A 27992-nucleotide genomic window follows, 5' to 3' on the forward strand; every position below is an offset into this window, starting at 1 on the left:
AGGGGACAGGGAAAGGGACACAGGGGATGGGGGAGAGGGACAGGGGCAGGGGATGGGGGACAAGGGACAGGGATCGAGGAAAAGGGGATGGGGGACAGGGAAAGCGACACAGGGGATGGGGGAGAGGGGACAGGGGCAGGGGATGGGGGACAAGGGACAGGGATCGAGGAAAAGGGGATGGGGGACAGGGAAAGGGACACAGGGCATGGGGGAGAGGGGGCAGGGACAGGGGATGGCGGACAAGGGACAGGGATCGAGGAAAAGGGGATGGGGGACAGGGAAAGGGACACAGGGCATGGGGGAGAGGGGGCAGGGGCAGGGGATGGCGGACAAGGGACAGGGATCGAGGAAAAGGGGATGGGGGACAGGGGATGGGGAACGGGGAACAAGGGACAGGTCCCTGTGGCAGAGCCCTGTGCCCGCTGCCGGCAGCGCTGCCCGTGGGACTGTCCCCTGTGCCGTCACTCTTTCCAGTGACACGGCGCAGGGGCACGGGGACATCGGGGCGGGGGACACAGGACATCCTGCAGCCCCCCCAGCCCACCCCACCCCACCCACGCGTTTCCTGGCACGGGTGGGAGCGGCGCGGCGGCTCCCGGTGACCTTTGCCGGGGTCGGGGTCGGTGGCGGTCACCGCCGCCACCCCCCGGGAGGGAAGTGGCGATGCTGCGGCTGCGATCGGTCCCCTGGACGACCGCGGTATCCCCGGCCCTGTCACCGCGGGGAGGGGACTGTCCCACGGCACGGCCCTGGCCCCGGCGCCGCTCTCGGGGTCTCGCCGTGACCTCCTGCCGTGGGGGTGTGGGGGTCCCACCTCATGGGGGTCCTAAATTGGGGGGCCCATTCCAGGGGGTCCCATCCCATGGGACGTTCTAACTTGGGGGTTCCATTCCGGAAGGTTCCCACCCCATGGGGGTCTTAAATTTGGGGGCCCATCTCATGGGGGGGTCCAACCTTCGGGGGTCCCATCCCGGGTTTTCCCATTCCATGGCGGGTTCCTAATTTGGGGGTCCCATTTTGGGGCTCGCAGCCGATGGTTGAGGCGATTTCTGATCCTCAGGGGTCCCATCACGGGAAATCCGAGGCGGGAGGGGGGTGGGGTCTCATCCCAGGTAATGTGCCAGGTGGGGGGAGTCTGGGTCTTATCCGGGGGGGGCTTAAGAGTGGGGGGGGGGAATGGGTTGGGGGGACACACTCGGTGTCACTGAGTGGGTGCGGGGGATCGGGACACGACTCAGTGTCCCGCGCGTGGGATTGGTGTCAGCGAAGGGCGGGACGCGACGTGATGGCCCCACGTAGGTGTGGGGGGACACTGCGGAGTGGGAGGAGTGGGGGGACTCAGTGCCCCCCTCTTGGGCTTGGGGGGGATGTGGGGACGGGGATGCGACGTGATGGCCCCACGTGGGTGTGGGGGGACACTGCGGAGTGGGAGGAGTGGGGGCACTCGGTGTCCCGCGCGTGGGATTGGTGTCAGCGAAGGGCGGGACGCGACGTGATGGCCCCACGTAGGTGTGGGGGGACACTGCGGAGTGGGAGGAGTGGGGGGACTCGGTGTCCCGCGCGTGGGATTGGTGTCAGCGGAGGGCGGGACGCGACATGATGGCCCCACGCGGGCGTATGGGGTGGGACCGCACCCCGGGGGGCGTTCCCTCGCGTGGGGGCAGAACCCCCAATGGCGGACACGCCCTCCGGTGTGCCCACACCTGCGCACGCAGGTACGCGGCGGCGGGGCGGGCGTGGCAGCGTGTGCGGTGCGCGGCCCCTTTAAAAGGGGGCGTGTCCTCAACACCGCCCGGCCCCGCCCCCGGCCGCGCCCGGCCCCGCCCTCCCCGCGAACACCGGGCCCGGTGGGGCGCGGGTACGGCGGCCGGTGCGGGACATGGCGCGGCGTCGCCGCCCGCTGCTGCTGCTGCCGCTGCCGCCGCCCTTACCGGGGCTGCTGCTGGGGCTCGGCCCGGTCCTGCTCGGCGCCGCCGCCGCCTTCAACCTGGACCGCACCTTCCCCGTCGTCAAGGAGGGCCCCGCCGGCGCCTTGTTCGGCTTCTCGGTAGCGCTGCACCGGCAGACGGAGCGGCGGGAGCGCAGCCTGTGAGCGCGGGGAGGGACCCCCGGGATGCCCAGAGGGGATGGCACCGGGGTGGGGGGTTCCCGTGCGGTGCGAGGGGCTTACCTGTGCAGTGCGGGGGGGGAGAGAATCCCCATAGGGGAAGGGCCCCCATAGGAGAAGGGCCCCCATAGGAGAAGGGCCCCCATAGGAGAAGGGCCCCCATAGGAGAAGGGTCTCCATAGGAGAAGGGTCTCCATAGGGGAATGGTCTCCATAGGGGAAGGGTCCCCCGTGGGATGGGGAGGGTAGAGAGGGGACCCCCGAGGGGGTGTGGGGTGGTGGCGATCCCCGTGGGAAAGCGAGAAGAGGTTTTACCTGTGGGGCGGGAGAGTCCCCCTGAAGTGGGGGGGTCTCCCTGCGGGTTACAGGGGGGGTTGAAGGGGTCCCCCATGGGGTGGGATGTCCCCCGTGGTTGGGACCCACGAGGAGAGGGTTCCTTGTGGGGTGTATGGGGGAGTCACCTGTAGGAGAAGGGTCCCCCGTGGGTGGAGGGGTTAGAGAAGAGTTGTGAGTGGTCCTTGTTGGGGTCTGGGTCGCCCGTGGGGTGGGGGAGAGCAGGGAGTGTCCCCCGAGGGGATGAGGGTCCCTCGTGGGGGTGGGAGGTCCCGTTTGAGGTTCCCTCTTGGGGGCTGGAGTGCACCTGGAGGAGGAGGAGGAGGAAGAGGAGGAGGATGAGGATGGGGGTGTTGTGCGTGCCAGGAGAGGGGCGCCCCAGGGGTCCAGGTGCTGGGGTGGGAGTGAGGGGGTCCCTCGTGGCCCAGAGCCCAGCTGAGGGGAGGTCTCTTCTCTACAATGGCTTCTCAGGGTTTTATCGTGTCTTCTTTGCACCCTGTTACTGATGGGGGTCCCATCCTGACTCCCTCTCCTTATTCCCCGGGTGCTGAGCACCCCCTGTGGGGTCCCAGTGACACAGGGTGGGGCTGGCAGCAGAGCAGGGACACCTCGTGTCACCCACAGTGGGCTGGGAGCCCCATGGCCACCCCGGGAGGTGGGATCCATCCCCACTGGAGTGGTCCTGGCCCCTCGTGTCCCCCCTCGTGTCCCCCCTCAGCTCCAGCCGCTCCTGGCGGGGCCCCATTCCCATTCCCGGGGAACCTGTTGAACTGTGGTTCCTGCTGCCAGGCAAAGCCCCAACAAAAGCCCTTTTCAGCCAGAGCATTCCCCGTGCCATCCCACCGCTGTCCCCCGCCGTGTCCCCCCTGTCCCCCACCCTGCCAGCCCCCGCCACCTCCAGCATCCCTGTCCCGAGTCCCTCCTGGCTGGACATTCCAGTCGCGTGTCCCTGCTGGGCAGGGAAGGCTCCACCGCATGGGTTGGGCCGGTTTTTCCCGCTCAAGGGCACAGGTTTTTTGCTGGATCACCCTCCCGTGGAACTCCCAGCTCCAGGGGGGTCCTTGGGAGACCCGGAGGGCTCCCTTTTTTCCACGGGGAGGGACTGGCAGCAGCTGCTGGACGGAGGCATCTGCTGCTCCGCATTCCAGAGATGCATTTGGGCCGCTGGCCCTGCCGTGGGATGAATTGTTGTTGCTCCTGTCCAGGAGGGAGTGAGGCTGTTCCCTGCGGAGCAGCTGGTGGGGTGCAGGACCCCGGGACACACTGGCCCCATCCACAGCCGGGTTCTCTCTGCTCCAGGGCCATGGGAACAGCTGCTGGGGGGCACCGAGCCGGGGGTCCTGCCTGGCACCGGGACAGATCGGCTCATGTCTTCCCAAGGCATCAGGGAGTGGAATCTGGGGGGCTTTGGCCCCACTTGGCAGGGACCTGCAGTCCCCCCACCTGCACCACGTGGCTCCTGCGTGTCTCAGCGTGATTTGGGTGGGGTGTGGAGGCTCCTCTGGGAGTGGAGGAGAGAAAGGCTCCAGAGCCACAATCCCTCCAGGAATTTGCACCCCTTTGCTACCCCACTGTGGGAGGCTGGAATAGCGTGGGGTTCTCTCAGTCATGGGAGTGTCGTCCCCAAACTGGGGTGTCAGAGCCGCTTTGGGTGGGTGTGGTGGGGTGGGACCAGTGCAGGGGTGCCCCCCGAAGCCCCCCATCCTTCCCCTTTCCGAGGCACAGCCCCGTGGGGTGCACCCACCACGCTCCGTCGGTGCCGGATGGAGGCTGCCCTGCCCTCTGCTCACAGGTGCAGGGTGGGGACAGGAAAGGGATGTTTCCTGCCACCGCCATCCCTGATACGGCCCGCGGGAGGGGGTGTCCCTGCGTTTTTTGGGGGGGGCCTGCCCCGTACCCTCAGTGGCACGTTCCTGTCGGGGTGACAGTGGGACCAGAGGGATGCTTGGGAGCACCGCTGGCATTCCCAGCCTTCCGGTGGGGTGTGGAGAGCCGCTTCCCGGCCGGGCGCTGGCGGGGGGCCAGGCTGGCACGGCACGGCCGGTGTGACGCCAGAGCCCCCCCTCCCCATTCCACCCCCGCCGTGTTTCTCGTGTCCCGGAGCTGTGCCCGTGCCCAGGGTTTGTTTGCTCTCTCCTCCCCTGGCCAGGTGAAGGCGAGCTGGCAGCGGGGTGTTGTTATCAGCCTTCCCGAGATAAGGAATCTCCCGTGTCCAGCCGCTCCCGTGGGCTCCCACTGGGGCAGCTGGTTTGCTTTGTGCTGATCAACCCGGCGAATCCAACCCTTGGGGGTTTGAGGATCACTGAAAACCATGAGGAAACTGAGGCACGGGACATCCATGCCAGGAAAGCCACAGACCCCCCGTGTCTGCATCCAAGGGGGAGGCAGCACCCACATCTGCACCCCTGTGCGTGCATCCCTTTCCCTCTGCGTGCGTTTCCCTCTTCCTGGTGCTCGGGGGTCTTCCCGATCCCAGCTGGATGATGAGGAGGAGATCGTTCTCCTGGCTGGATTCCCAGTGTTCCCTCCCCCTCGGCTGGGTTTTTGCGGATTGCTGGAGCTGGCTGAGCTCCCCCTGCCTTGGCCCGAGTCTGCCGGGGTCCTGCGGGGCTGCGGCTGCTGGGCAGGCAGAGGAGGGGGGGCGGATGTGGGGCCGGCATCCCGGGGACCATCCATCCATCTGTCCGTCCATCCACCCGTCCCTCGTGGCTTCCAGGAGTCTTCAGCCCCTCTCCTGCCTCCTTTCTGGAGAGGGCACCAGTGGATTTGCCTGCTCAGGGCCCCCCATTGCAGGCAGAGTGGCACTGGGGGGACATTGGGGGTGGGGGGTGCTTTGGGGCTGGCCCAGAGCCTTGGGGTGCGGGGTGGGGTGGGTTGTGCTGCAGACACCCCCCAGATGCTGCATTTGGGAGTTCACGGGGGTTGTTTGGGACCCCTCAACCAGCGCTGGCAGGGAGCCCCCCCCGCCGCCGTCCAACCCCCCCTCCAGTGTACCAAGGCGGATTAGGACGGAGCACGGCCTCACATTCCTGCTTCCCTCCCTTCCCAGCCTCCCCCTCGTGCTGCTGTTTGACCATCTCCAGCATAATCCCAGCTCCTCGTCCCCTCACCCCAGTGGGACCAGTGCCACAAACTGGTCCTTGGCTCCCCGAGGTGGGAGCTCCCGAATCCCAACTCCTGGGTCTTCAGGTAGCTGGGGGACACATGGCACCTTGGGGTGGGGGGCACCCGTGGGTGTCCCCCATTGCTCTGGTGGGACTCTGAAGCCCCCAGCATCCCCCACTCCCCCTTTTCCCAGGAGCAGAGCCTGCGGGTGGGCTGCCGTGCCGGGAAGTCTTGGCTGGAGGCAGCAGGATGCCGGAGCTGCTTGGCTTGGGTGGGCTCCCCACCCCCTGGGACCTGCGGGCCGCGGGAACCAGGGTGGTTGGGAATAGCGGGGGTCTGGCTGAGTCAGGACCACCGGGGGAGCCTGGGAGCACCCCCTGGCCGTGGCACCCCAAGGGCTGCGGGTCCCGCTGGGGTTCGGGGGGCAGGACCCCCCCGCCCCGACTTCTCCTCCAGTCCTGAGTCACAGCAGCTGCACTGAGTCACTTCCCCTCCAGGTAAGGGCACAAGGGGCACCCTTGTGCCCCCCTGTTGTGTGGGGGCAGGAATTAGAGCAGCGGATTCCTTTGTGCCGAGCTGGAAAAAGTCAGGAGGTGTCACCCCCCGTCATTCCCTTCCCTTCGCACCCGGCGGCTCCCGCTTTCCAGGGAGGATTTGAATGCAGCTGACATCCCCATCCTGGCATTCCCGGGGCGGGGAACAGACACCCCCCATTGCTCCCCTTTGGGGTGAGCAATGCCAGCCCCCCCAACCTGCAGCGTCGGGCTGACTCAGCCGGAGCGGTGCCACCGGCGGGACCCGTCACGGGCCGGGTGGGCGCAGGGGGGGCCCCGACGTGCCGGGGCGGGGGCTGCCTGGGGCTCCACATTCCTCCTGCGCCTGGGCTTTGACTCAGCCTGCCCGGACGTGCCCATGCTCCCGGCCCCGCATTGCTCAGCCTTCCCGGCACTCCCTGCCCGCTGGCGATGGGATGAGGACAGCGGGACTGGTCCCTGTCCTCTCTGCTGGCTGCGCTGGGGACTGGCCAGCTCCTTACCCCAGTGCCCTGTGACAAGGTCCTCGTCCCATCACCACCTTTCCTGTTGTCAGTGGGATATGGGGATAGGGGTAGCTGGATTTGTCCCTGTCCTTGCTGGGCATTCCTAATGGCAGTGGGATGGGGATGAGAACAGCTGGATTTGTCCCTGTCCTCACTACTGGCCATGCTGAGGACTGACCAGCTCGTTACCCCAGTGCCCTATGACAAGGTCCTTGTCCCACCACCACCCTTCCTGTTGTCAGTGGGATGGGGGTGGATTTGTCCCTGTCCTTGCTGGTGGTTCTTAGTGGCAGTGGGATGGGGATGATGGGATCAGCAGGATTTGTCCCTGTCCACTCTGGTGGTCCTGCTGAGGACTGACCAGCTCGTTCCCCCAGTGCCCTGTGACAAGGTCCTTATCCCACCACCACAGTGTCAGTGGGATAGTGATGGGGACAGCAGGATTTGTCCCTGTCCGTATTGGTGGCCGTGCTGAGGACTGGCCAGCTCGTTACCCCAGTGCCCTGTGGTCAGGTCTGGGGGCTGCAGTCACTGCCTGGGTGCCATGTCCCCTCCATGTCCTGCCTGCCAGGAGGGACGCACTTCCTCCACCTCCTCCACACCATTGTCCTTGAGATCCCGAAGGACTTCCCGGCGGAAAGGCTGGCCTTTCCGGAACCCCCCGGGCATGCTGGGTCCTCCTGCCAGCCCCCAGCCCCATGGCAGGGCTCCCTGGCATCTTCCCTTGGGGTGGGGGTTCCAGGTGCTTGGGGAGCTCCCTTCAGCATCCCTGTAGGGCGCTGTGGGGTGGGTGCTGCATCCAGCCCGGGATGCCAATGTCCCCCCCTCTGCATGGCACTGCCATGACTCAGTCGGGCTGTCCCTGCCCTTCCAGGGGGCTGAGTCACCCCTGGAATGGTGCTGCCTCCCTTGGGACACCCTGATGCTGCCTGGCCCCCTCGTGGGTAAGGGGTGCTCATCCCAGCCACTGTCCCCATGCCGGGGGGTTCTCCTGGTGTTCCCTGGCACGGCTGCTCAGCCTGTCCAACGGACACAGCCCAGCTGTGCCGGAGCTGTGGCCCCGCCGCCGGCTCAAAGGTTGGCCGGGAAGGGCCGTGGGTGTTTACACAGACACAGGGGCCCCAGTGCTGGTGATAGGGTGCTGAGCAGCCCCCACACCCCCCTCTTTGTTTTTCTCTGAGGTTTGTGGGGTCAGCCTGACTCCCTCTTCCAGCACCCCACGTGCATCAGGATGGGGGACTATGCCATTAGTCTGGTCTAGGATCTGATCTGGGAAAGAGGGGGCAAGCAGTGAATCCATCAGTCTGTCCCCCACCTCTGAGACCTTTCAGCTTCTTGTGTCCCCTTGCAGCTCTGGAGATGGGGCTGGGGGGCTGCTGCCCCTGTAATTTGGGGGTCAAGGTGTGACAAGCACTGGGGCAGGAGCTCTAGTCCCATCTGAGCACCTCCTCACCCCACCACTGCCTCCCCAGGCAGTGCCTGCCTTTGCACCCCCAAAACGAGATGGACTTTGTTGGGGTGGATGAACCTGCACCCCTCAACCCACCCACCTACCTCCTCCTCTCTGTGCCCCCCAGGCTGCTGGTGGGGGCCCCCCGAGATGCAGAGCCTGTGAACGGGACACGGACGGGCGCTGTCTACGCCTGTCCCCTCACCGCCTCCACCCGCGACTGCCAGCGCCTCGACATCGAGCTGAAGGGTATGTGAGCGCTCCAGGGCACCCCAAAACCCCTCTGGGAATGGGGGGTCCCACTCTCACACTGTCTCTTCACCCCTAGATGAACCGGACAAGGCCATCATCGATGACATGTGGCTGGGGGTGACGGTGGCCAGCCAGCGACAGCCGGCGGGGAGGGTGCTGGTGAGTCCCTGGGCACCCTGGTTGTGCACACACACACCCCAACACACCCTGATTGTGCACACACACACCCCAACACACCCTGATTGTGCACACACACACCCCAACACACCCTGATTGTGCACACACACACCCCAACACACCCTGATTGTGCACACACACACCCCCCAACACACCCTGATTGTGCACACACACACCCCCCAACACACCCTGATTGTGCACACACACACCCCCCAACACACCCTGATTGTGCACACACACCCCCCAACACACCCTGATTGTGCACACACACACACCCCAACACACCCTGATTGTGCACACACACACCCCAACACACCCTGATTGTGCACACACACACCCCCCAACACCCCATCACACCCTGGTTCTGTGCACACACACACACACCCCAGTTCTGTGCGCACACGCCCCCCTCAACACACTCTGGTTCTGTGCACACACACAAACACACCCCTCAACACACCCTGATTCTGTGAACACACAGACACACACACACCCCAGTTCTGTGCACACACACGCCCCAATACACTCTGGGTCTGTGGGCACGCATACCTTGGTTCTGTGCACACACACACATACACACACACCTACCCTGGTTCTGTGCACACACACACACACATGCACACACACCTACCTTGGTTCTGTGCACATACACACCTACACACACACCTACCCTGGTTCTGTGCACATACACACGCACACACACACACACACACACACACACACACAGAGGTTCTGGGCATGCACACACACATGCCCTGGTTTTGTGCACACAACCTGTTTCTTTGTGCACACACACACATACACACTGGTTCTTGGCACCCACACCCTGGTTCTGTACACACATACACACACACTGGTGCTTTGCACACACTCTGGTTCTGTGCACACACACACACACACATGCTGGTTCTTTGCACACACACACACCCTGATTCTGTGCACACACACATACACGCTTGTCCTTTGCACACACACCCTGGTTCTGTGCACACACACATATGCACTGGTTCTGTGCACACACACACACACATATGCACTGGTTCTTTGCACACACACCCTGGTTCTGTACACACACACATATGCACTGGTTCTTTGCACACACACCCCCTGCCCCTCCCTTCAGGGGTGCTGAGCAGTGCCCGCTGTCCCGGCAGGCCTGTGCCCACCGCTACACCAAGGTGCTGTGGTCGGGCAGCGAGGACCAGCGGCGCATGGTGGGCCGGTGCTACGTGCGGGGCAACGACCTGCGCCTCGACCTGAGTGACGAGTGGCAGACGTACCACCATGAGATGTGCAACGCCAACACCGACACCGACGAGACCGGCATGTGCCAGATGGGCACCAGCGCCGGCTTCACCGCCAACATCATCTACTTTGGGGCACCCGGCGCCTACAACTGGCAGGGTGAGTGTAGCTGGGGAGGGCAGGGGGGTACCCCCTCTCCCTGGGGTGCCCAGACCACTGTGGGCACCCACCATCTTCTGTATTTTCTGAGGTTCCATCTACTGTCCCATTCTTAGCATTAGGACACAAAGGAGAGAGGTCCCCATGCAGAAAGTAGGAGTCAACACTTGAGTGAGTTAAAGGTCCAGAACATTCAATTTTGTTCAGTTTAGGGAGGATATTTTTCAGTTTTTGAAGACTGAGGAGGTTTTAGAAACATGGTACATAACATCCAGAAGACCAACAGTATCAGACTTTGGTTTGGACACAGAACTTATTCTTAGCTGAGGAATTTTTAATTGTACAGTAGGACTCGAAGTTTCATATTGTGGATTTTCACTTTTTTCTTTAAACTGAGTGACCATTCTCTGTACAGTTAACTGGTGGAGGTAACTGGAAGCTGTTGGGAATTTTAATTCTGAGGTTTCAAGTAGACTGAGTTTACTTACCCCCATGGGCACCTCCTTACCTGGGATGCCCATACACCTGTGGGCATCCCCTTCCCCATGGAAGCCCCTTACCCTCAGTGTCTGTACCCCCATGGGCACCCCCTTCCTCATGGTGCCTGTACCCTCTTGAGGACCCCAGTGGGCACCCCGTGGGCACCCTGTGCACATGGATGTGTGTGTACACGCCCACACGTGTGGCCACACATGTCCTCGTGTTCAAGGGGAGCAGTGCCAAGGCTCACCCCCCTTCCTGTTGCAGGGACTGATTACATGCTGCAGCGGGAGATGTGGGACCTGCATGACTTCTCCTACCCCAACAAGAGGAATGGCAACATTTACATAGGTGGGGCAGCAGGGCAGTGGGGGCCTCCCTGGGGGTGGGTTTGGGGTGAAGAGAAGGTTTGGGGGGGGGTGGATTCAGGGGGAATGTTGGGGGAAGATGTTAAAGGAGCGGGGGGTTTAGGGAGGCTTAGAGATGCCCCAAGGGTGGTGGGAGTGGGGTGCAGTGGTGACGTTGGGATGACACTGAGGTGTTCAGGAGGCTGGAGGGGTCAGAGAGGAGGAATATGGACAGGAGGGATTGGGGGCAAGGAGGAGATTTGGGGTGTGTGGTTTTAGGGATTACATTGGGAGCGGATGTTAAAGTTGCAGGGGGATAAGAGACTTAGGGATGGTGTGAGTGGGCTGCAGTGGTGACAACACCGTGGTGACACCAGGGTGTTCAGGGGGCTGGAGGGGGCTTGGGATGGGAGGACACGGTGTGTGGGGGTGTCAGGGGGTCCTTGCTGCCCCCCTGACTGTGGGGCTGGTGCAGGGTACACGGCAGAGGTGGGCAGCGCGGTGCTGCAGCAGGACACGGTGACCATGGTGACAGGAGCCCCCCGGTACAACCACACGGGTGCTGTGTACCTGCTGAGCCACAGCCCCCAGCAGAGCCTGCGCAGGAACCTCCTGCTCCCCGGCCCGCAGGTCGGCTCCTACTTCGGCAGCGCCATCGCCCTGGCAGACCTCAACAGCGATGGGTGAGGGCGGAGTTGGGACCTGCCAGCCCCCGGGGCATGGAGCTCACCCTGCCATCCTGCAGCTCTCATGGGCAGGGACCCCCAAGCTCCTGGGGGTAGGGGTCTCACCTGGGGCATCCTGCAGCTCACATGGGCAGGGACCCCCCAGCTCCTGGGGGTAGGGGTCTCACCTGGGGCATCCTGCAGCTCACATGGGCAGGGACCCCCCAGCTCCTGGGGGTAGGGGGCTCACCTGGGACATCCTGCGTCTCCTGGGGTTGGAGATCTCACCTGAGGCATCCTGCAGCTCACATGGGCAGGAACCTCCCAGTTCCCAGGGGCAGGGTCTCACCTGGGCCATCCTGCAGCTCGCGTGGGCAGGGATCCCCCAGGTCCTGGGGGTAGGGGTCTCACCTGGGCCATCCTGCAGCTCTCATGGGCAGGGACCCCCAAGCTCCTGGGGGTAGGGGTCTCACCTGGGGCATCCTGCATCTCACATGGGCAGGGACCCCCCAGCTCCTGGGGGTAGGGGTCTCACCTGGGGCATCCTGCAGCTCACATGGGCAGGGACCCCCCAGCTCCTGGGGGTAGGGGGCTCACCTGGGACATCCTGCATCTCCTGGGGTTGGAGATCTCACCTGAGGCATCCTGCAGCTCACATGGGCAGGAACCTCCCAGTTCCCAGGGGCAGGGTCTCACCTGGGCCATCCTGCAGCTCGCGTGGGCAGGGATCCCCCAGGTCCTGGGGGTAGAGGTCTCACCTGGGCCATCCTGCAGCTCCCAGAGTTTGGGGTCTCACCTGGGGCATCCTGCAGCTCCCAGGACTGGGAGACTCACCTAGGAGCATCCTGCAGCTCACCTGGGTCCTCTGTGGGTCATAGCATGCTGAGCACAGCTCTGGAGGTGGGGAGGCTTTTTTGGAAGTCCTATTTTTATGGCTCTGGAGGGGTCCCCACCACTTCAGGTGTGTCAAGGTGGGGTTGTGTCACAGCCCCTAGCACTGACCACCCCCTTGTCCCTGCAGGTGGCAGGACCTGGTGGTGGGGGCCCCCTACTACTTCGAGCGCAAGCAGGAGGTGGGGGGCGCGGTGTACGTGTACATGAACGAGGTGGGGGACTTCCAGCTGCACCCCAGCCTGATCCTCACCGGCCCCAGCTACTCCGGGTTTGGCTTTGCCGTGGCCAGCATTGGGGATGTCAACCAGGATGGATTCCAGGGTGAGGAGCTGGGGACTGCTTTTTGGGGGGAGCCATGGTGGGGAGTCTCTTCAGGCAAAAGGATCCCACTGGAGGGAGGGGGTGTGGGAGGTCTCTGGAGAGGTTTGAGGTGAAGAGATGGAGATGGAGGAATGGTTTCAAGGAGGAAGGGGGTCTGGGTGAGAGGTGGGGGCTGTTTGAGGAGGTGTGGGGTGCTGACCCTGCTCTTCTCCCCGCAGATATTGCTGTGGGAGCTCCTTTCGAGGGGCATGGCAAGGTCTACATCTACCACAGCAGCGCTGAGGGGCTGCAGAACAAACCCCGGCAGGTAACGGCCCCATGGGGACCCTCTCACCAGGGTGTCAGGGCTCTGAATCCAGGGCTCTGGACCCCCTCACTGGAGTGTCAGGGCTCCAGATATGCCCCAACCATCCCATGCTCCAGGATGGGATGCAGCAGGTCAATCCCTGGATCCATGGGGCTGGTGATCAATGGGTGACAGTAACACCCCCTTGTCCCCTCCAATCCAGGTGATCAGCGGGTCAGACCTGGGCCCCACCAAAATAAAGACTTTTGGGTACTCTCTGAGTGGGGGGATGGACATGGATGAGAATTCCTACCCGGATCTCCTGGTGGGCAGCTTGAACGAGCGGATCATCCTGCTCAGGTACAGGAGCAGGGTGTCAGGTACAGGGACAGGTGTCTTGCACCCCCTGCCACTCCCAGGGGTGGGCACAACAGGGGAACTCAGCTGAAATCCATCTCTGCCCAGAGCTCGCCCCGTGATCAACATCCTGGACAAGGTCTTCACGGTGACCCCCAGCAAGGTGGACCCTGCACAGTGCACCCCGAAGTCCTGGTGAGCCTCCCGGGCCCCCCAGTACCACCTGTGCTGCTCATGGCACACCTGGCTCCTCTCACAGCCCCTTTGCCCCCCCAGCATCACGGTGACCCTCTGCTTCTCCTACAACCAGAGCGCAGGAGACCCCAACTACAAGGAGAGGATCAGTGAGTGCTGGGGGTGCAGGGGAGGGATTGTGTCCCGAGTGCTCGTGCAGAGGGGTGAGCACAGACAGGACATGTGTGTTCAGGGGAGAACACACACACCTGTGGGGATGTACAGGTGTGTGTTGGCGGCACACGTGTGTAACACCCTTGCCCTGCTCTCCCCACAGCCCTGGAGTACACACTGGAGGCTGACAAGGACCGGCACCCACCCAGGGTCAGGTTTGCAGGGTCTCAATCTGCCACCTACACCGGGCACTTCTCCATGCCCGACACGCGCTGTCAGAACCAGGAGCTCCTGCTGCTGGTGAGTGTGTGAGTGTGCACGTGTGTGCGTGTGTGCACGTGTGTGCGTGTGTGCACGTGTGTGTGCACATGTGTGTGAGTGCACATGTGTGTGCGTGTGTGCACGTGTGTGTGCACATGTGTGTGAGTGCACATGTGTGTGCGTGTGTGCACGTGTGTGTGCACATGTGTGTGAGTGCACATGTGTGTGCGTGTGTGCATGTGTGTGTGCACATGTATGTGTGAGTGTGCACGTATGTGTGAGTGTGCGCATGTGTGTGAGTGCACATGTGTGTGTGAGTGCACATGTGTGTGCGTGTGTGCACGTGTGTGTGCACATGTGTGTGAGTGCACATGTGTGTGCGTGTGTGCACGTGTGTGTGCACATGTGTGTGTGAGTGTGCACATGTGTGTGAGTGCACATGTGCGTGCGTGTGTGCACGTGTGTGTGCACATGTATGTGTGAGTGTGCATGTGTGTGAGTGCACGTGTGTGAGCGTGCACGTGTGTGTGAGTGCACGTGTGTGTGAGTGCACGTGTGTGTGTGCATGTGTGTGAGTGCACATGTGTGGGATTGTGGAAGTGCATGTGTGTGTGGGGAGTGTGCGTGTGTGCATGTGTGAGTGTGCATGAATGTGTGTGTCTGCACACATGTATGTGTGAGTGCACATGTGTGCACACGTGTGAGTTTGAGTGCACATGTGTGGAGGAGTGCACATGTATGTGTGAGTACACGTGTGTGTGTCTGTGTGCACCATGGGTTGCTCTGCACATGGAGGTGGAGCTGGGGGACTGGCTCCTGGGAGATGATGAGAATGGCAGTCAGAAAAATAGGGAAATCCCTCCCTTCTTTTCCCTTCCCCTTTCTCCCCACTCCATTCCTTCTCTACATCCCTCCTTCCCTCCCTTCTTCCATTTCCTCCCTTCCTCCTGTGATGAGTTTGTTGTGTCTCAGAGCAGGCTGTGGGCAGGAAGGGGTACCCCAGAAGTGCCTGGGAGCTGCCTGGCTGTGGTTGGAGCTGGAGTAGGGGGCCAGGGAGAGATCTGTGAGGGGCTTTTTGTGTTTCCCGCCACCCCTCAGGACAACATCCGGGACAAGCTGCATCCCATCATGCTCTCCATGAACTACTCGCTGCAGGAGAAGCCCAGAACATTCCAGCTGGGTCCCCACTCCCTCGACTCCTTCCCCGTCCTCAACCAGGACCAGACCCATGAGAATGAGACCAAGGTGTGCCGGCAGGGAGGGACATGCTGGGGTGTCCTGGGGGTCACAGGCACTCACAGGGACATCCCTGTCCCTCCAGATCGAGTTCCAGAAGGAATGTGGCTCTGACAACAAGTGCTACAGCAACCTCCAGCTCCAGAGCAGCTTCGTCACCGACCAGAACCAGCCCCTGCCCAGGTGACAGCAGATCCCTCCATGTCCCCACCCACCCTGGGAGGGGTCTCCATGCCGTTGGGATGTGCTGAGCTCCCTGTCCTTTGCACAGGTTGAACGGGACCCAGGTGCTGCAGTACAGCCGGGACGTGAGGAAGCTCTACCTGAGCATCAACATCACCAACATTCCCACCACCCCCAGCAACGGCGAGGATGCCCACGAGGCCCTGCTCAACGTCACGGTGCCCCCCAGCCTGCTGCCCTCCTCTGTCCGCCCGGTATGTGGGGCTGACCCCAGCCCTCCCCAAGAGCAGGATCAAGGTGGGCTTTGCCAGGATGTTCCTCACCCTCTTCCCATCCCCAGAGCGGAGCCTGCACGTTTGGGGAGACGGTGCTGTGCGAGCTGGGAAACCCTTTTAAGAGGAACCAGAGGGTGAGTGCTCCACCCCATTCACCCCCCCAGCCCTTTCTGGGGGCTCAGCAGGCAGGTGGGAGTCTCCACATCCCCTCTGTGTGCAGGCAGAGCTGATCATCACCTTCGAGGCCATTGGGATCATGCTGGACACGCGGGAGGTGTTGGTGTGGCTGGATCTGTCCACGTGAGTGGGAATGGGCTGGGAAGAGCATGGGCAGGATGGAGACCCCCTGCTCCCCCTGGGAGGGCGGGGGGCTGTTGGGACGTGGGAGATGCTGATCTTGGTGCCTTGGCAGGCAGAGCACCCAGGAGGACCTGCAGCCCGTGCTGGCCAAGCTGCTGGTGGACTACAGCATTCAGTCCTCACTGAGCATGTGAGTGCAGCCAGGGTGTCCCCCCACTCCTTGGTGCGCCCCTCACCCCTCTGTGTCCCCTCCATCCCTTGGCATCCTCCCCACCCCTCCATTTCAACTGCACGCTCCATCTGCCCCACCTGAGTTTGGCTGTGTCAGGAGTGTCCCCCATGCCATTCCTGTTCCCTATTCCATTCCCAGAGCCTCCTCCCATGTCCAGTCGTACTTCAGCGGGGTGGTGGTGGGTGAGTCGGCCATGCAGCAGGAGCAGGATGTGGGCAGCCCCCTCAGCTTTGACTTCCAGGTGAGCAGAGGGTGGCTGGTGCCAGAGGAGGGTGGATTTGGGAGTGCTGGTCTCAATCTCCCACTCTGCTCTGCAGGTGACCACCAAGGGTGAGTCCCTGGGCACCCTGGGCACCATCCTGCTGGGGTTTGAGTGGCCCTACGAGATCCCCAATGGCAAATGGCTCCTCTACCCCACCGAGATCCTTGTCAATGGCAATGAGACCTGCCAGCCCCCCGGAGGGGTCATCAACCCCCTCAACCTCACTGTGAGTCACGTGGTCCCCGCTGCTTGCAGGGATGTGTCCCTGCCCTGCTCCATGGGTTCTTCCAGCCCCACAAAGCTGCCTGGGCTCTGATGAGGCTCATGTGCCCCCTGCAGCTCCTGGAGGACCAGGCTCCATCCCGGCAGAGACGGGAGCTGGAGCCCCCTGAGCCGGCAGAGCCCCCCATCACCCTGGCCACTGCCAAGAAAGCCAGGTCGGAGGTGGTGCTGGTGAGTAGGGGGTGAGGGTGGTCCAGCAGCACATTCCCCCCATCAGAACCAGTTTCCACTGCTTCTTGGCACCAGTGTGGTGCTCTGGGGACTCAGTGCCTCCCTGACTCGCTTGTGTCTCTCAGAGCTGCTCCAAGGGCACTGCGCGCTGTGTGTGGTTCGAGTGCCCCCTGCTCCACTCCCAGCACCCCAACACCTTCACCCTGCGTGCCCGTGTCTGGAACAGCACCTTCATCGAGGTCAGTGCCTGGGAGGCTACAGAGGGGGTCAGGCCTGGGCTGATCCCTTGGGGATGGTGTTCAACAGGGCACTGAGTTTGCCAGGTCTCAGCTCAGAAGATGATTCCCATCCATGTGTGTTTCCCTCCATCATCTGTGTCCCTGAACCTCCATCATCCCTGTCCTTCTCCCCAATCATCCATGTGCCCCCTTCCATCATCCATGTCCCTCCACCATCCTTGTGTACCTCCCCACACCATCCATGCATCCCCCCTATGTCTGTGTCCCCCAATAATCTGTGTCCCACACTCCATCATCCATATCCCACATAGTCATCCATATCCCACATTGTCATCCATATTATTCCCCTCCCTCATCCATGTGTTCCCCTCTCTGTCATCCATGTATCCCCCATCCATCATTCATGTGTGTCCCTTCCCTCCATCATCCATGTGTCCCCTGATCATCCATGTCCACCCCCAATCATCCATTTCCCCTCTTCCATCATCCCTGTGTCCCCCATCCATCATCTATGTGTGTCCCTCTCCATTATCCATGTGTCCTGGCCATCCATGTCCCTTCTCCATCATCCATGTGTCCCCCCACCCCTCATCCATGTGTGTCCCCTCTCTGTCACCCATATATCTTCTCTCTGTCACCTGTGTCCCCTCTCTGTCACCCATGTCCCAGGAGTTCCATGACTTTGACCGGGTGAAGGTGACGGGCACAGCGACGCTTTTCCTGCGCTCCCACGTCCCCACCATCACCATGAGGAACCACACAGTGCGGGTGAGCGGTGCCAGAGCCCCTGACTGGGGCATACTGGGAGGGACTGGGGCCACTGGGAGCTTTGTGCCCCAATGAAGCTCTTCCCAACCCTTCCAGTTCTCCGTGGATGTGGACTCGGAGCTGCAGGAGGAGCAGCCGGCCGAGATCGCGCTGTGGTTGGTGCTGGTGGCAGTGGCGGCCGGACTGCTGCTGCTGGGGATCATCATCCTCCTCCTCTGGAAGGTGAGGAGGGGCCTGGATTCCCTTCCTGGGCAGGAAGGGGGTGGAGGAGCCATGCTGAAACCTCAGGGTCTCGTGTCACTGGTGGCTGCCACATCCTCCCTGCCTGGCAAGGGACAATGGGAACCAGTGGGTGGAAGGTTCTCCCCACAGCTGGAAGGTTCTCTCTGGGGTGGAAGGTTCTCCCCCAGGAGGAAGATGTCTGTCTGCAGAGTGATGAGGAAGAGGAGCAGAAAGATTCCCAACTTCTCTTGGGGTGCAAAACATTTTGGGCTCCACAAAACACCCCGTAAAGCAGGGCTGGATGATGGCACCTCCTTCCTTGTGGCTGTCACCTCCACTTGTGCTGTAGGGACTGTGGGACCCTCATAGCACTCTGGGGACCCCCATGGCTCCTTGGGGACCCCCCAGCTCCTTGAAGCCCCCAGTCTCTGCCTAGGAGGGGCTCAGTGGGTCCGCAGGACCACCCACCCCGCAGCATCCCTGGAGTGGTCTGGGCGACATCTCACTGCCCCACTCCCCCCTCCCACTGGGGGGTGACCAGGACCCCCCAGCCCCTGTCCCGGCACCGCCTGACCCCTGTCCCCTTCCTCGCAGTGCGGGTTCTTCCGGCGGGCCAACACTCGGGCCATGTACGAGGCCAAGGGGCAGAAGGCGGAGATGAGGATCCAGCCGTCGGAAACCGAGCGGCTGACGGACGACTACTAACGGGGGGCACCCCCCTTGCCCCCCCGGGCGCCCGCGCTGCCCGCTTGGTAATGCCGGCGGCATCCTCCTCCTCCTCTTCAGCCTCCTCTCCTCTTCCTCCTCTGTCCTGTAGGGCGCAGGGGGCTCCGCGGGGTCTCTCCGAGCGGCTCCAGGACTGCTGCTCCCTTTGCCTCTGCTCTTCGCCGCCTCCGGGGGGTCTCTCTTCTTCTCTCCAACCCCACGCCCACCTCGCCCAGCCCCACACTGACCCCCTTGCCCTCTGTTTTTTCTCCCCTCTCTCCCAGTGTGACTTCTTCCAGCGGACCCGCTACTACCGGATCATGCCCAAGTACCACGCGGTGAGGATCCGGCAGGAGCAGCGCTACCCGCCCGGGGCGCTCCTGCCCCGCCGCCGCAAGAAGCACTGGGTGACCAAGTGGCAGGAGCCGGAGAAGTACTACTGACCCCCTGACCCGCCCCCCCGGGACCCCCCCGGCCCCCGTGCGAGGGGGGCTTTGACTTTGCACAAGCTCATCTCCCCCCGCCCCGCTCCCCCCTCGGACGCGGCCGCATCGGCGTTGGCTTCTGCACGTTCCTGCCCCGGGCTCTTGCACGCTCGTGCCTTGCACGCTTAGGGGGGAGACCCCCAAATGTGCAGCCCCTCTTCCCCCTCCTCGTGTTGCCCCGTGTGCTGCTGGGCTCACCGAGTGCCTTCCCCCCGCGCAGACACTCCTCTCTCGTGTGTCCCAGACACGGGAACACGTCCAGGACAACACTGGCCCCCCTCCCCTCGTTGCTGGGTGTGGGACCCCTCTGCTTTCACCCCGGCTCTGGTGGTGCTGGGGGTGGTGGGAGCTCCTTCCTTCCTCCCCTGCCTCCCTCCTCCTCCTCCCCAAATCGCTGCAGGGTCCTCACCCTGTGGACGCAGCTTTGGTGTGGGGAAGATGCAGAGCCGTGTCCTCCCCTCACCCCCCACCCCGCGGGGTTAAATTATTCCGTGTCTCTCGTCGCTGTTTTGATGTTGAATCCCAGCAGTCGGTACTGGGGGTGGGCGGGCAGGGGGTCCTGCACCCCCAGCCCCTGCTAGACCCCCGAATCCCCCTCCTCGTGCCTCCCCACCGGGGCCAAATAAAGCCTCGCTCCGGGATTTGTAACTCGTTGCCTGTGCCGTGTCTTGGCTGGGGGGAAAAAGGGTGGGGGGGCAAAAAGGGGAGGGGGCAATAATACCTGAAGGGAAGTTCTGGCCAGGTGGGGGTTGGTCTCTTCTCCCAGGCACTCAGCAATAGGACAAGGGGGCACGATGGGCTCAAACTCTGCCAGGGGAAATTGAAGTTGAAGATCAGAAAGAAATTCTTTGCAGAGAGAGTGCTCAGGGATTGGAATGGGCTGCCCAGAGAGGGGGTGGATTCCCCATCCCTGGAGGGTTTTCAGCTGAGCTTGGCCGTGGCACTGAGTGCCATGATCTGGTAAAGGGACTGGAGTTGGACCAAGGGTTGGACTTGATGATCTCAGAGGTCTTTTCCAACCCAATCTATTCTATGATTCTGTGATTCTATGGATGTGGCACTGAGTGAGAATCCACCACGTCTTGATCCAACCCTACTGTGATCACCAGCCCAGGGCACAGAGTGCCCTGGGCTGGTGATCACAGTGGGGTTGGATCAAGGATTGAACTTGATGATCTCGGAGGTCTTTTCCAACCCAATCCATTTTATGATTCTATGACGATTCTGTGATGTACCCTGGGGGGGGTATGAAGGGGTAAAGCTGGGCAGGAGCGGTGGGTGGGCAATGCCGGGCTGGGGTGGGCTCAGAACCCCCTCCCCATCCCCTGGGCAGGAGCGGTGGGTGGGCAATGCCGGGCTGGGGTGGGCTCAGAACCCCCTCCCCATCCCCTGGGCAGGGTCTGGGGACACCGAGGGGGTGCAGGGGGCAAAGGGGGCGTGGTTATTACTCTAGGGGGCGTGGCTACAGTGGGGCGGGGTTATGTTGATGAGGGGGCGGGGCACACAGCAGGACGGGCGCTGATTGGCGGCAGCTGAGCGGTGATTGACAGCGGGGCGTGACCAGTGGCGACGCTCATTGATATGGGGAGGGGCGTGGCTTCCCGGAGCGTGATTGACAGCGGAGGTTGGCACTGTTAGCATGGGGGTAGGCGGGGCTTCCGCGGTGGAGCGGGCGCTGATTGGCCGCGATGCGATGATTGACAGCAGGGCGTGACGCCGTTAGAGCGGGGGTGGGCAGGGCTTGCGGAAGAACGGGCGGTGATTGGTCGCGGCGCGGTGATTGACAGCGGGTGTGTTGTTTGCGCGCGGCGCGGCGGGGGCGGGGCCGGGCCCGGGGGTGGCGGGGCCGGTTCGGGGGTCGCGGGGGCTGCGGGGACACCGGGGGGACAGAGGGGGACACCGGGAGGATACCGGGGGGACACCGGGGGGCACACCCGGGCCGGGACCATGCGGCTGCTGCGCTGCCTGGGGAAGCGCGCGGCGCTCGCCGGCGTCCCCACCTACATCGAGCACTTCAGCAAGTTCTCGCCGTCGCCGCTCTCCATGAAGCAGTTCCTGGACTTCGGTAAATAAACACCCTCCCAAGACCCTCTCCCGCCAACCCACGGGATGAGGACACCCCTCTGGGCAACCCCCCCTCCGGCAGCGGGGATAGCCGGGCAGGGGGCGGTGCTCGGGGCGGGAGCTCCGTGCACACCCCCCGGGAAAGCCTTCCCAGCCCCTGGAAATCCTATTCCAACTGTCCTGGGAAATCCTTCCCACTCCCTGGAAATCTTGTTCCCACTCCCGGGAAGTCCTATTCCCACCCTCTGGAAATCCTATTCCAACTCCCTGCGATATCTTTCCCATCCCCTGGAAATCCTATTCCCACCCCCTGGACATCCTATTCCCACCCCCTGGAAATCCTATTCCCACCCCCTGGACATCCTATTCCCACCCCCTGGAAATCCTATTCCCACCCCCTGGACATCCTATTCCCACTCCCTGGAAATCCTATTCCAACCCCCCTGGGAAGTCCTTCCCACTCCCTGGAAATCCTATTCCCACCCCCTGGAAATCCTATTCCTTGAAAATCCTATTCCCACTCCCTGGAAATCCTATTCCTACTCCCTGGAAATCCTACTCCCACCCCCTGAAAAATCCTATTCCCACTCCCTGGAAACTCTAATCCCCCCTGGGAAATCCTTCCCACCCCCTGGAAATCCTATTCCCACCCTCTGGAAATCCTATTCTGACGTCCTAGGAAAGCCTTCCCACCCCCCTGAAAATCCTATTCCTACTCCTTGGGAATTCCTATTCCAGCGCCCCTGGAAATCCTGTTCCTACCCTACTGGGAAATCTTTCCCACTCCCTGAAAATCCTATTCTCACTCCCTGGAAATCCTATTCTTACTCCCTGGAAATCCTATTCTCACTCCCTGGAAATCCTATTCCAAACCCCTGGAAATCCTATTCTCGCTCCCTGGAAATCCTATTCCAAACCCCTGGAAATCCTATTCTCACTCCCTGGAAATCCTATTCCAAACCCCTGGAAATCCTATTCTCACTCCCTGGAAATCCTTCCCACCCCCTGGAACTCCTACCATTTTCTCCCTGTCCCCCTCCCAGTCCCCCCCTTGTCCCCCCCCCCCTGCTCTGGCCTGTCCAGCCCAGGGCAGGGCTGCCCTCCTGCCCCAGTGCTCCCAGTCCCAGCAGGTGCTCCCAGCAGGGTCCGTGGGGTCCCGTGGGGGCTCACACCGTGTTCCCCTCTCCCCCCAGGCTCCAGCAATGCCTGTGAGAAAACCTCCTTCACCTTCCTGCGCCAGGAGCTGCCCGTTCGCCTCTCCAACATCATGAAGGAGATCAACCTGCTGCCAGACCGGGTGCTGCGCACGCCCTCCGTGCAGCTGGTGCAGAGCTGGTGAGACCCCCGGGGGCGTGGGGGGCTCAGGGGGCTGCTGCCGTGCCGTGCCCTTGGCTGTGGCCCTCTGGGGGCACCCACATGCCAGGAGTGTCCCCAGCCATCAGCAGGATCCCCAGTGCTACCTCCATGTCCTGCCCCGTGAAGGGAGAGTGTCCGTGTCCTGGGGTGCTCTGGGTGTCCCTTTAAGTGTCCTGTCCCCGTGCCAGCACTGGCAGCGTGACCTTTCTCTCAGTGCCACCACGTGACGAGTTGTTTGTCCACTGTCCTGGGTCCCTGCCAGCAGGATCCAGCCATGCCGGGCAGAGGGTCAGGCCATGACGGGGGTCCTGGCCATGCCAAGGGGGTCCAGCCGTGCCACCCCTCCCACAGCCACCCTCATGCCCCACACCCCACTGGAGGGGCAGTGTCCCCAAATGTCCCCAAGAGTCACCGTGCCAGCAGAGGCATGGAATGGTGACCCAAGCACAGGGTGGTTTCATGGCACAGCAGTTTTGGGGGTGGGGGGTCCTGGTTGAGGGGTGCTGAGCCCTGGCCCTGCATGGGCCAGTGCCCCAGGGGGTGCTGTGCCCCTGAGAATGGGGTCCCTGGGTTGTCCCTCTTTTTGGGGGGTGCCAGGTGTGAGGTAACCGTGTCCCTCCCCAGGTACGTCCAGAGCCTGCTGGACATCATGGCGTTCCTCGACAGGGACCCCGAGGATCAGGCCACCCTGGGACAGTAAGTTGGGGGGTGACAGCATGTCCTTGTTCCCACTCCCAGACTCACACTGGGAGGAACTGGTGTCACCCAGGCCCCCCTGTCTCACCCCCAAACCATCCCCACCCCACCCTGCCCTGAGCATCCCAGTGCCACCAGACTCTGCTCTGGGTTTTCCCCAGTGCCACCAGCCCTTGGGGAATCCCGACCCGGATTGGGGCTGTGCCTGCACCAGGTGTCCCCAAGGCCACCCCTGTGCCCTCCCCAGGTTCACCAACGCCCTGGTCACCATCCGCAACCGGCACAACGACGTGGTGCCCACCATGGCCCAGGGGGTCATCGAGTACAAGGAGACCTACGGGGACGATCCCGTCTCCAACCAGAACATCCAGTACTTCCTGGACCGCTTCTACCTGAGCCGCATCTCCATCCGCATGCTCATCAACCAGCACAGTGAGCACGGGGGGTTCTGGGGGTCCCCTGCCCCGGCCACCCCCACCCCAAGCGGCCCTGGCACCCCTGGGCAGCCCTGACAGCCTTGGGCATCCCTCCAGAGCATCACTTTGGGCTCAGAGGTCTACCCCGAGGGTCCTCCTGCCCTGAGGGTCCCCATCACTGCTGTGTGTCCCTACACATCCCCTAGAGTGGCCCCCCAGCTCCAGGGGTCTGTCCTGCAGGTCCCCCTGCCCTGAGGGTCCCCATCATCACTGGGTGTCCCTACACATCCCCCAGAGTGGCCCCCCAGCTCCAGGGGTCTGTCCTGCAAGTCTCCCCTGACCTGAGGGTCCCTATCATCCCTGGGTGTCTCTGCATGCCCCTTCACAGAGCATCCCTTCTCCAGCTCCAGGGGTCTGTCCTGCAGGTCCCCCCTGCCCTGAGGGTCCCCATCGTCACTGGGTGTCCCTGCATGCCCCCTCACAGAGCATCCCTTCTCCAGCTCCAGGGGTCTGTCCTGCAGGTCCCCCCTGCCCTGAGGGTCCCCATCGTCACTGGGTGTCCCTGCATGCCCCCTCACAGAGCATCCCTTCTCCAGCTCCAGGGGTCTGTCCTGCAGGTCCCCCCTGCCCTGAGGGTCCCCATCGTCACTGGGTGTCCCTGCATGCCCCCTCACAGAGCATCCCTTCTCCAGCTCCAGGGGTCTGTCCTGCAGGTCCCCCCTGCCCTGAGGGTCCCCATCGTCACTGGGTGTCCCTGCATGCCCCCTCACAGAGCATCCCTTCTCCAGCTCCAGGGGTCTGTCCTGCAGGTCCCCCCTGCCCTGAGGGTCCCCATCGTCACTGGGTGTCCCTGCATGCCCCTGTCCAAGAGTGTTGTCCCCCCAGCCCCAGGCACTGTGCCCAGGGCATTGCCTCCAGCCCCAAATGTCACCCTCAAGGATCATACCCTCAGGGTCCCCTTCACCTGTTGTCACCCCCTGCCCCAGGGTTCCTGCCCTGAGCATTCTGGGGGTGTCCCCAGGTGTCTCTGGGGTCGGGGTGGGGTCCCCACAGCTCCTTGTGTCCCCCCAGCTCTGCTCTTCGATGGCAGCACCAACCCCGCGCACCCCAAACACATCGGGAGCATCGACCCCCACTGCAACGTGGCCAACGTGGTGAGAGGTTGGTGGGGTCTGGGGGGCTCCCACCCCCACGGGCGGGTGAATTTGGGGGCTGGGGGTGGCTGGCACTCCCCCTGATCTTCTCCTTATCTTCTCCTTATATGCTTTTCTGTCACGAGTTTGAGCTGCCCTCAAAGTGTCACTTACCATTTGGGGTCACGCCGGAAGATCCCAAGAACTTGCTGAATCTGTAGGACTGGAAAATATTTGGGGGTAGAGGAGAAAGGAGATGACCCTAAACGTTCCTTCTGCTTCATTTTTGGGGTGCTGACCCCTCTTCTCCCCCCTCCCAGACGCCTACAACATGGCCAAGCTCCTGTGTGACAAGTACTACATGTCCTCACCCGACCTGGAGATCGAGGAGGTGAACGGTGAGGCTGATTCAGGGGGTCCTTGGGGGAGCAGGGAGATTCTGGAGAGGCTCATTTAGGGTTTGGAATCCCCTTGGAAGGAGGATTCTCAGAGGGCTCATTTAGGGTTGGGGGTCCCATGTGACAGAAGGAAGATTTTTGGGTGGCTCGTTTAGAGTTGGGGGTCCCCATGTTGGGGTGGTTCTGGTGTGGCTTGTTTAAGGTTGGGGGTCCCCCTGATGGGGGGATTCTTGGGTAGTTTGTTTAGGATTGGATGTCCCCACAAAGGGAGGATTCTGGGGTGGCTTGTTTAGGGTTGAGGACCCCATGGTGGAGGGATTCTCGGGGGGCTCATTTAGGGTTGAGGCTCCCCGTGTAAGGAGGATTCTCTCAGAGGGCTCATTTAGGGTTGGGGGTCCCTGTGGAAGGAGGATTCTCTCAGAGGGCTCATTTAGGGTTGGGGGTCCCTGTGGAAGGAGGATTTTTGTAAGGAGGATTCTCAGAGGGTTCCTTTAGGGTTGGGGGAGCACAACAATGCCAGTGGCTGCTCTTCCTCCCCACAGCCTGTAACTCTGAGCAGCCTGTGAGCATTGTCTACGTCCCCTCACATCTCTACCACATGCTCTTTGAGCTCTTTAAGGTAACCCCAGCCCTGCTGGGGGGGTGGGAAGGGGGTTTTGGGGTCCCCCCTAAACCAGTGGTGTCTCTGTGTCCCCCAGAACGCCATGAGAGCCACCGTGGAGAGCCACGAGAACAGCCCCCGCCTCCCTGCCATCAAAGTGATGGTGGCCTTGGGCCAGGAGGACCTTTCCATCAGGGTAAGGGACCACCAGCTCCATCCCAGGATTCCTTGGAGGGGGTAAAATTTGGGATGTGGGGGCCAGGAGCAGGGTTGTCACCCCCTGTGGTGTCTCACAGATGAGTGACCGGGGCATGGGTGTCCCCCTGAGGAAGATCGAGCGTCTCTTCAGCTACATGTACTCCACGGCCCCCACCCCCCAGATGGGCACTGGGGGGGCCCCCCTGGTAGGTGTCCCCTTGGAATGGGCTGTGGGGGTCCCACAGGGTTCTGGGGAGAGGAGGGTGGGTGTTGGATCTGCAGTTGGGAGTGTTTGGGCATGCCTGGGGTGGGTTATGGGGCATTTCAGAGTGGTGGAGTGGCTTGGGGAAGTTTGGGCATCCTTTGGGGGTCATGAAGAGGTTTGGGGGGGGATGAAGTGGCATGGGGGTGTTTTGGGGGTGGCATGGAGAGCTTTTGGGGTCCTTTTGGGGGTGGCATGGGGAGGTTTGGTGGAGCTGAAGTGATATGGAGGGGCTGGAGTGGAATGGGCATGTTCTGGGGTGGCATGGGGAGGTTTGGCAGTGGCCTAAGGACTTCTGGGGATATTTAGGGGTGGCATGGGGACACTTTGGGGTTGGCATGGGGACATTTGGGTGTGCCTGGGGATGTTTGAGCATGGCACAATGACTGCTGGCAGGGGTGTGGATACTTCTGGCTGCACATGGTGCTCCTTGTGGTGATGTGGGGAGGCTTGGGGTGCCCTGGGGGTGCCAATCCAGCACCAGGAACCCCCCACCCCATTTCCCTCCCCGTCCTAGGCCGGATTTGGCTACGGGCTGCCCATCTCCCGCCTCTATGCCAAGTACTTCCAGGGGGACCTGCAGCTCTTTTCCATGGAGGGCTTTGGCACTGACGCTGTCATCTACCTAAAGGTGGGTCTTTCCTGCCCAAAACTGGGGGTTCACGGCTCTGGGGGGCACACAGAACCCTGCCCAGCCCCCGTGTCTCCCACAGGCCCTGTCCACGGACTCGGTGGAGCGGCTGCCCGTGTACAACAAGTCGGCGTGGCGGCACTACCAGGCCAGCCAGGAGGCAGGGGACTGGTGTGTCCCCAGCACCGAGCCCAAGAACACCTCCACCTACCGCGTGCCCTGAGCCCCCCATGGGCCACAGGCCCCCCAGGCTGGAGAGGCCCCCTCACCCCGGCTCACGGGGCCCCCCCTGGGTGTCCCCCAGCACCCCAGGGGGTGTTTGAGCATCCCAGTTCTGTGGCTCTTTGCACTTATTGGAAGTGGGTGATTTGGGGTTGGGGGTCCCAGTGGGGTGTAGGGGGGTCCCAGTACCCCCCACCTTGGTGGCACTTAGTTGTGTAGCTGAGGGGGTGTTGGAGCAGCGTGGAGAGAGTAGAGCCCCTGTTGCCCCCACCACTCCCCAATCTTCACACCCACCCCAGGGGTTGCACCCCATCCCAGCAGGGGACTGGTCCTTTTCCCAGTATGACCAGCAGCGCTTCCCTGCCCCTCCAACTCTGACAGGGTGGGGGGCCCAGGCCTGAGACCACCACCACCACTTGCCATCTCCCAGTGCCATCCCTGTTATTGCACTACTGAGCTGTTCTCACCCGCGTGTGCCCCCCACCCCTGCACCCCTCACACCCCCTGGGGGTGGGTTCCCCACCCACACATGCTGTGACCTGCTCAGAAACCTCTCCCTGCCCCACCAAATTCCCCTCTGCTCCCTCCCCGTTGTCAATAAATTGGTTGTTGGTTGAGCTCCTAGCGTGGTGTTTTGGGGTCCTGGAATGGCCCCCTCTTTGCACCTCCCAGGTGGGTCACTGACCCTCCCTGTGCCTCACTTTACTCACTTCCAGGCTTGGGAGGGGCTGCAGAGTTCAGTCCCAGGGTGGCATCTGGGGACACAGATCCTGGGGACCACCCCAGCCTGGTACCAAGCTCCCCCCACCCCATCTTGTCCCCCAGCCCCA

General features: G+C 62.5%; 2 protein-coding genes across 3 annotated transcripts; both read left to right on the forward strand.

Annotated features, from left to right (window-relative positions):
* Positions 1-1811: 1811 nt before the first annotated feature.
* Positions 1812-19833, forward strand: ITGA3 (integrin subunit alpha 3). Of its 2 annotated transcripts, XM_071577519.1 has the most exons (26): positions 1812-2088; positions 8161-8282; positions 8362-8444; positions 9617-9866; positions 10614-10697; positions 11169-11376; positions 12380-12573; positions 12792-12880; positions 13083-13219; positions 13325-13411; positions 13493-13560; positions 13728-13864; positions 14924-15070; positions 15147-15244; positions 15333-15498; positions 15585-15653; positions 15740-15819; positions 15932-16009; positions 16190-16292; positions 16369-16539; positions 16653-16766; positions 16892-17005; positions 17675-17773; positions 17870-17995; positions 18590-18747; positions 18985-19076. In XM_071577519.1, the coding sequence occupies exons 1-25, from the start codon at positions 1880-1882 to the stop codon at positions 18698-18700; spliced, it is 3144 nt and encodes a 1047-aa protein (XP_071433620.1). In that variant the 5' UTR covers positions 1812-1879; the 3' UTR covers positions 18701-18747; positions 18985-19076. The 2 variants fall into 2 exon arrangements, with proteins under 2 accessions (XP_071433620.1, XP_071433619.1); XM_071577518.1 differs by lacking the exon at positions 18590-18747 and having other exon boundaries at positions 18985-19833.
* Positions 19834-21053: 1220 nt separating this feature from the next.
* PDK2 (pyruvate dehydrogenase kinase 2) lies at positions 21054-27779 on the forward strand. The gene is made up of 11 exons (XM_071577165.1): positions 21054-21250; positions 22443-22584; positions 23230-23301; positions 23549-23733; positions 24789-24878; positions 25171-25248; positions 25791-25867; positions 25947-26045; positions 26146-26253; positions 26827-26940; positions 27023-27779. The coding sequence occupies exons 1-11, from the start codon at positions 21133-21135 to the stop codon at positions 27161-27163; spliced, it is 1224 nt and encodes a 407-aa protein (XP_071433266.1). The 5' UTR covers positions 21054-21132; the 3' UTR covers positions 27164-27779.
* The last annotated feature ends 213 nt before the right edge of the window (positions 27780-27992 follow it).

This window comes from Pithys albifrons, chromosome 25 (genome assembly GCF_047495875.1).
Source record: "Pithys albifrons albifrons isolate INPA30051 chromosome 25, PitAlb_v1, whole genome shotgun sequence".
Taxonomy (NCBI): domain Eukaryota; kingdom Metazoa; phylum Chordata; class Aves; order Passeriformes; family Thamnophilidae; genus Pithys; species Pithys albifrons.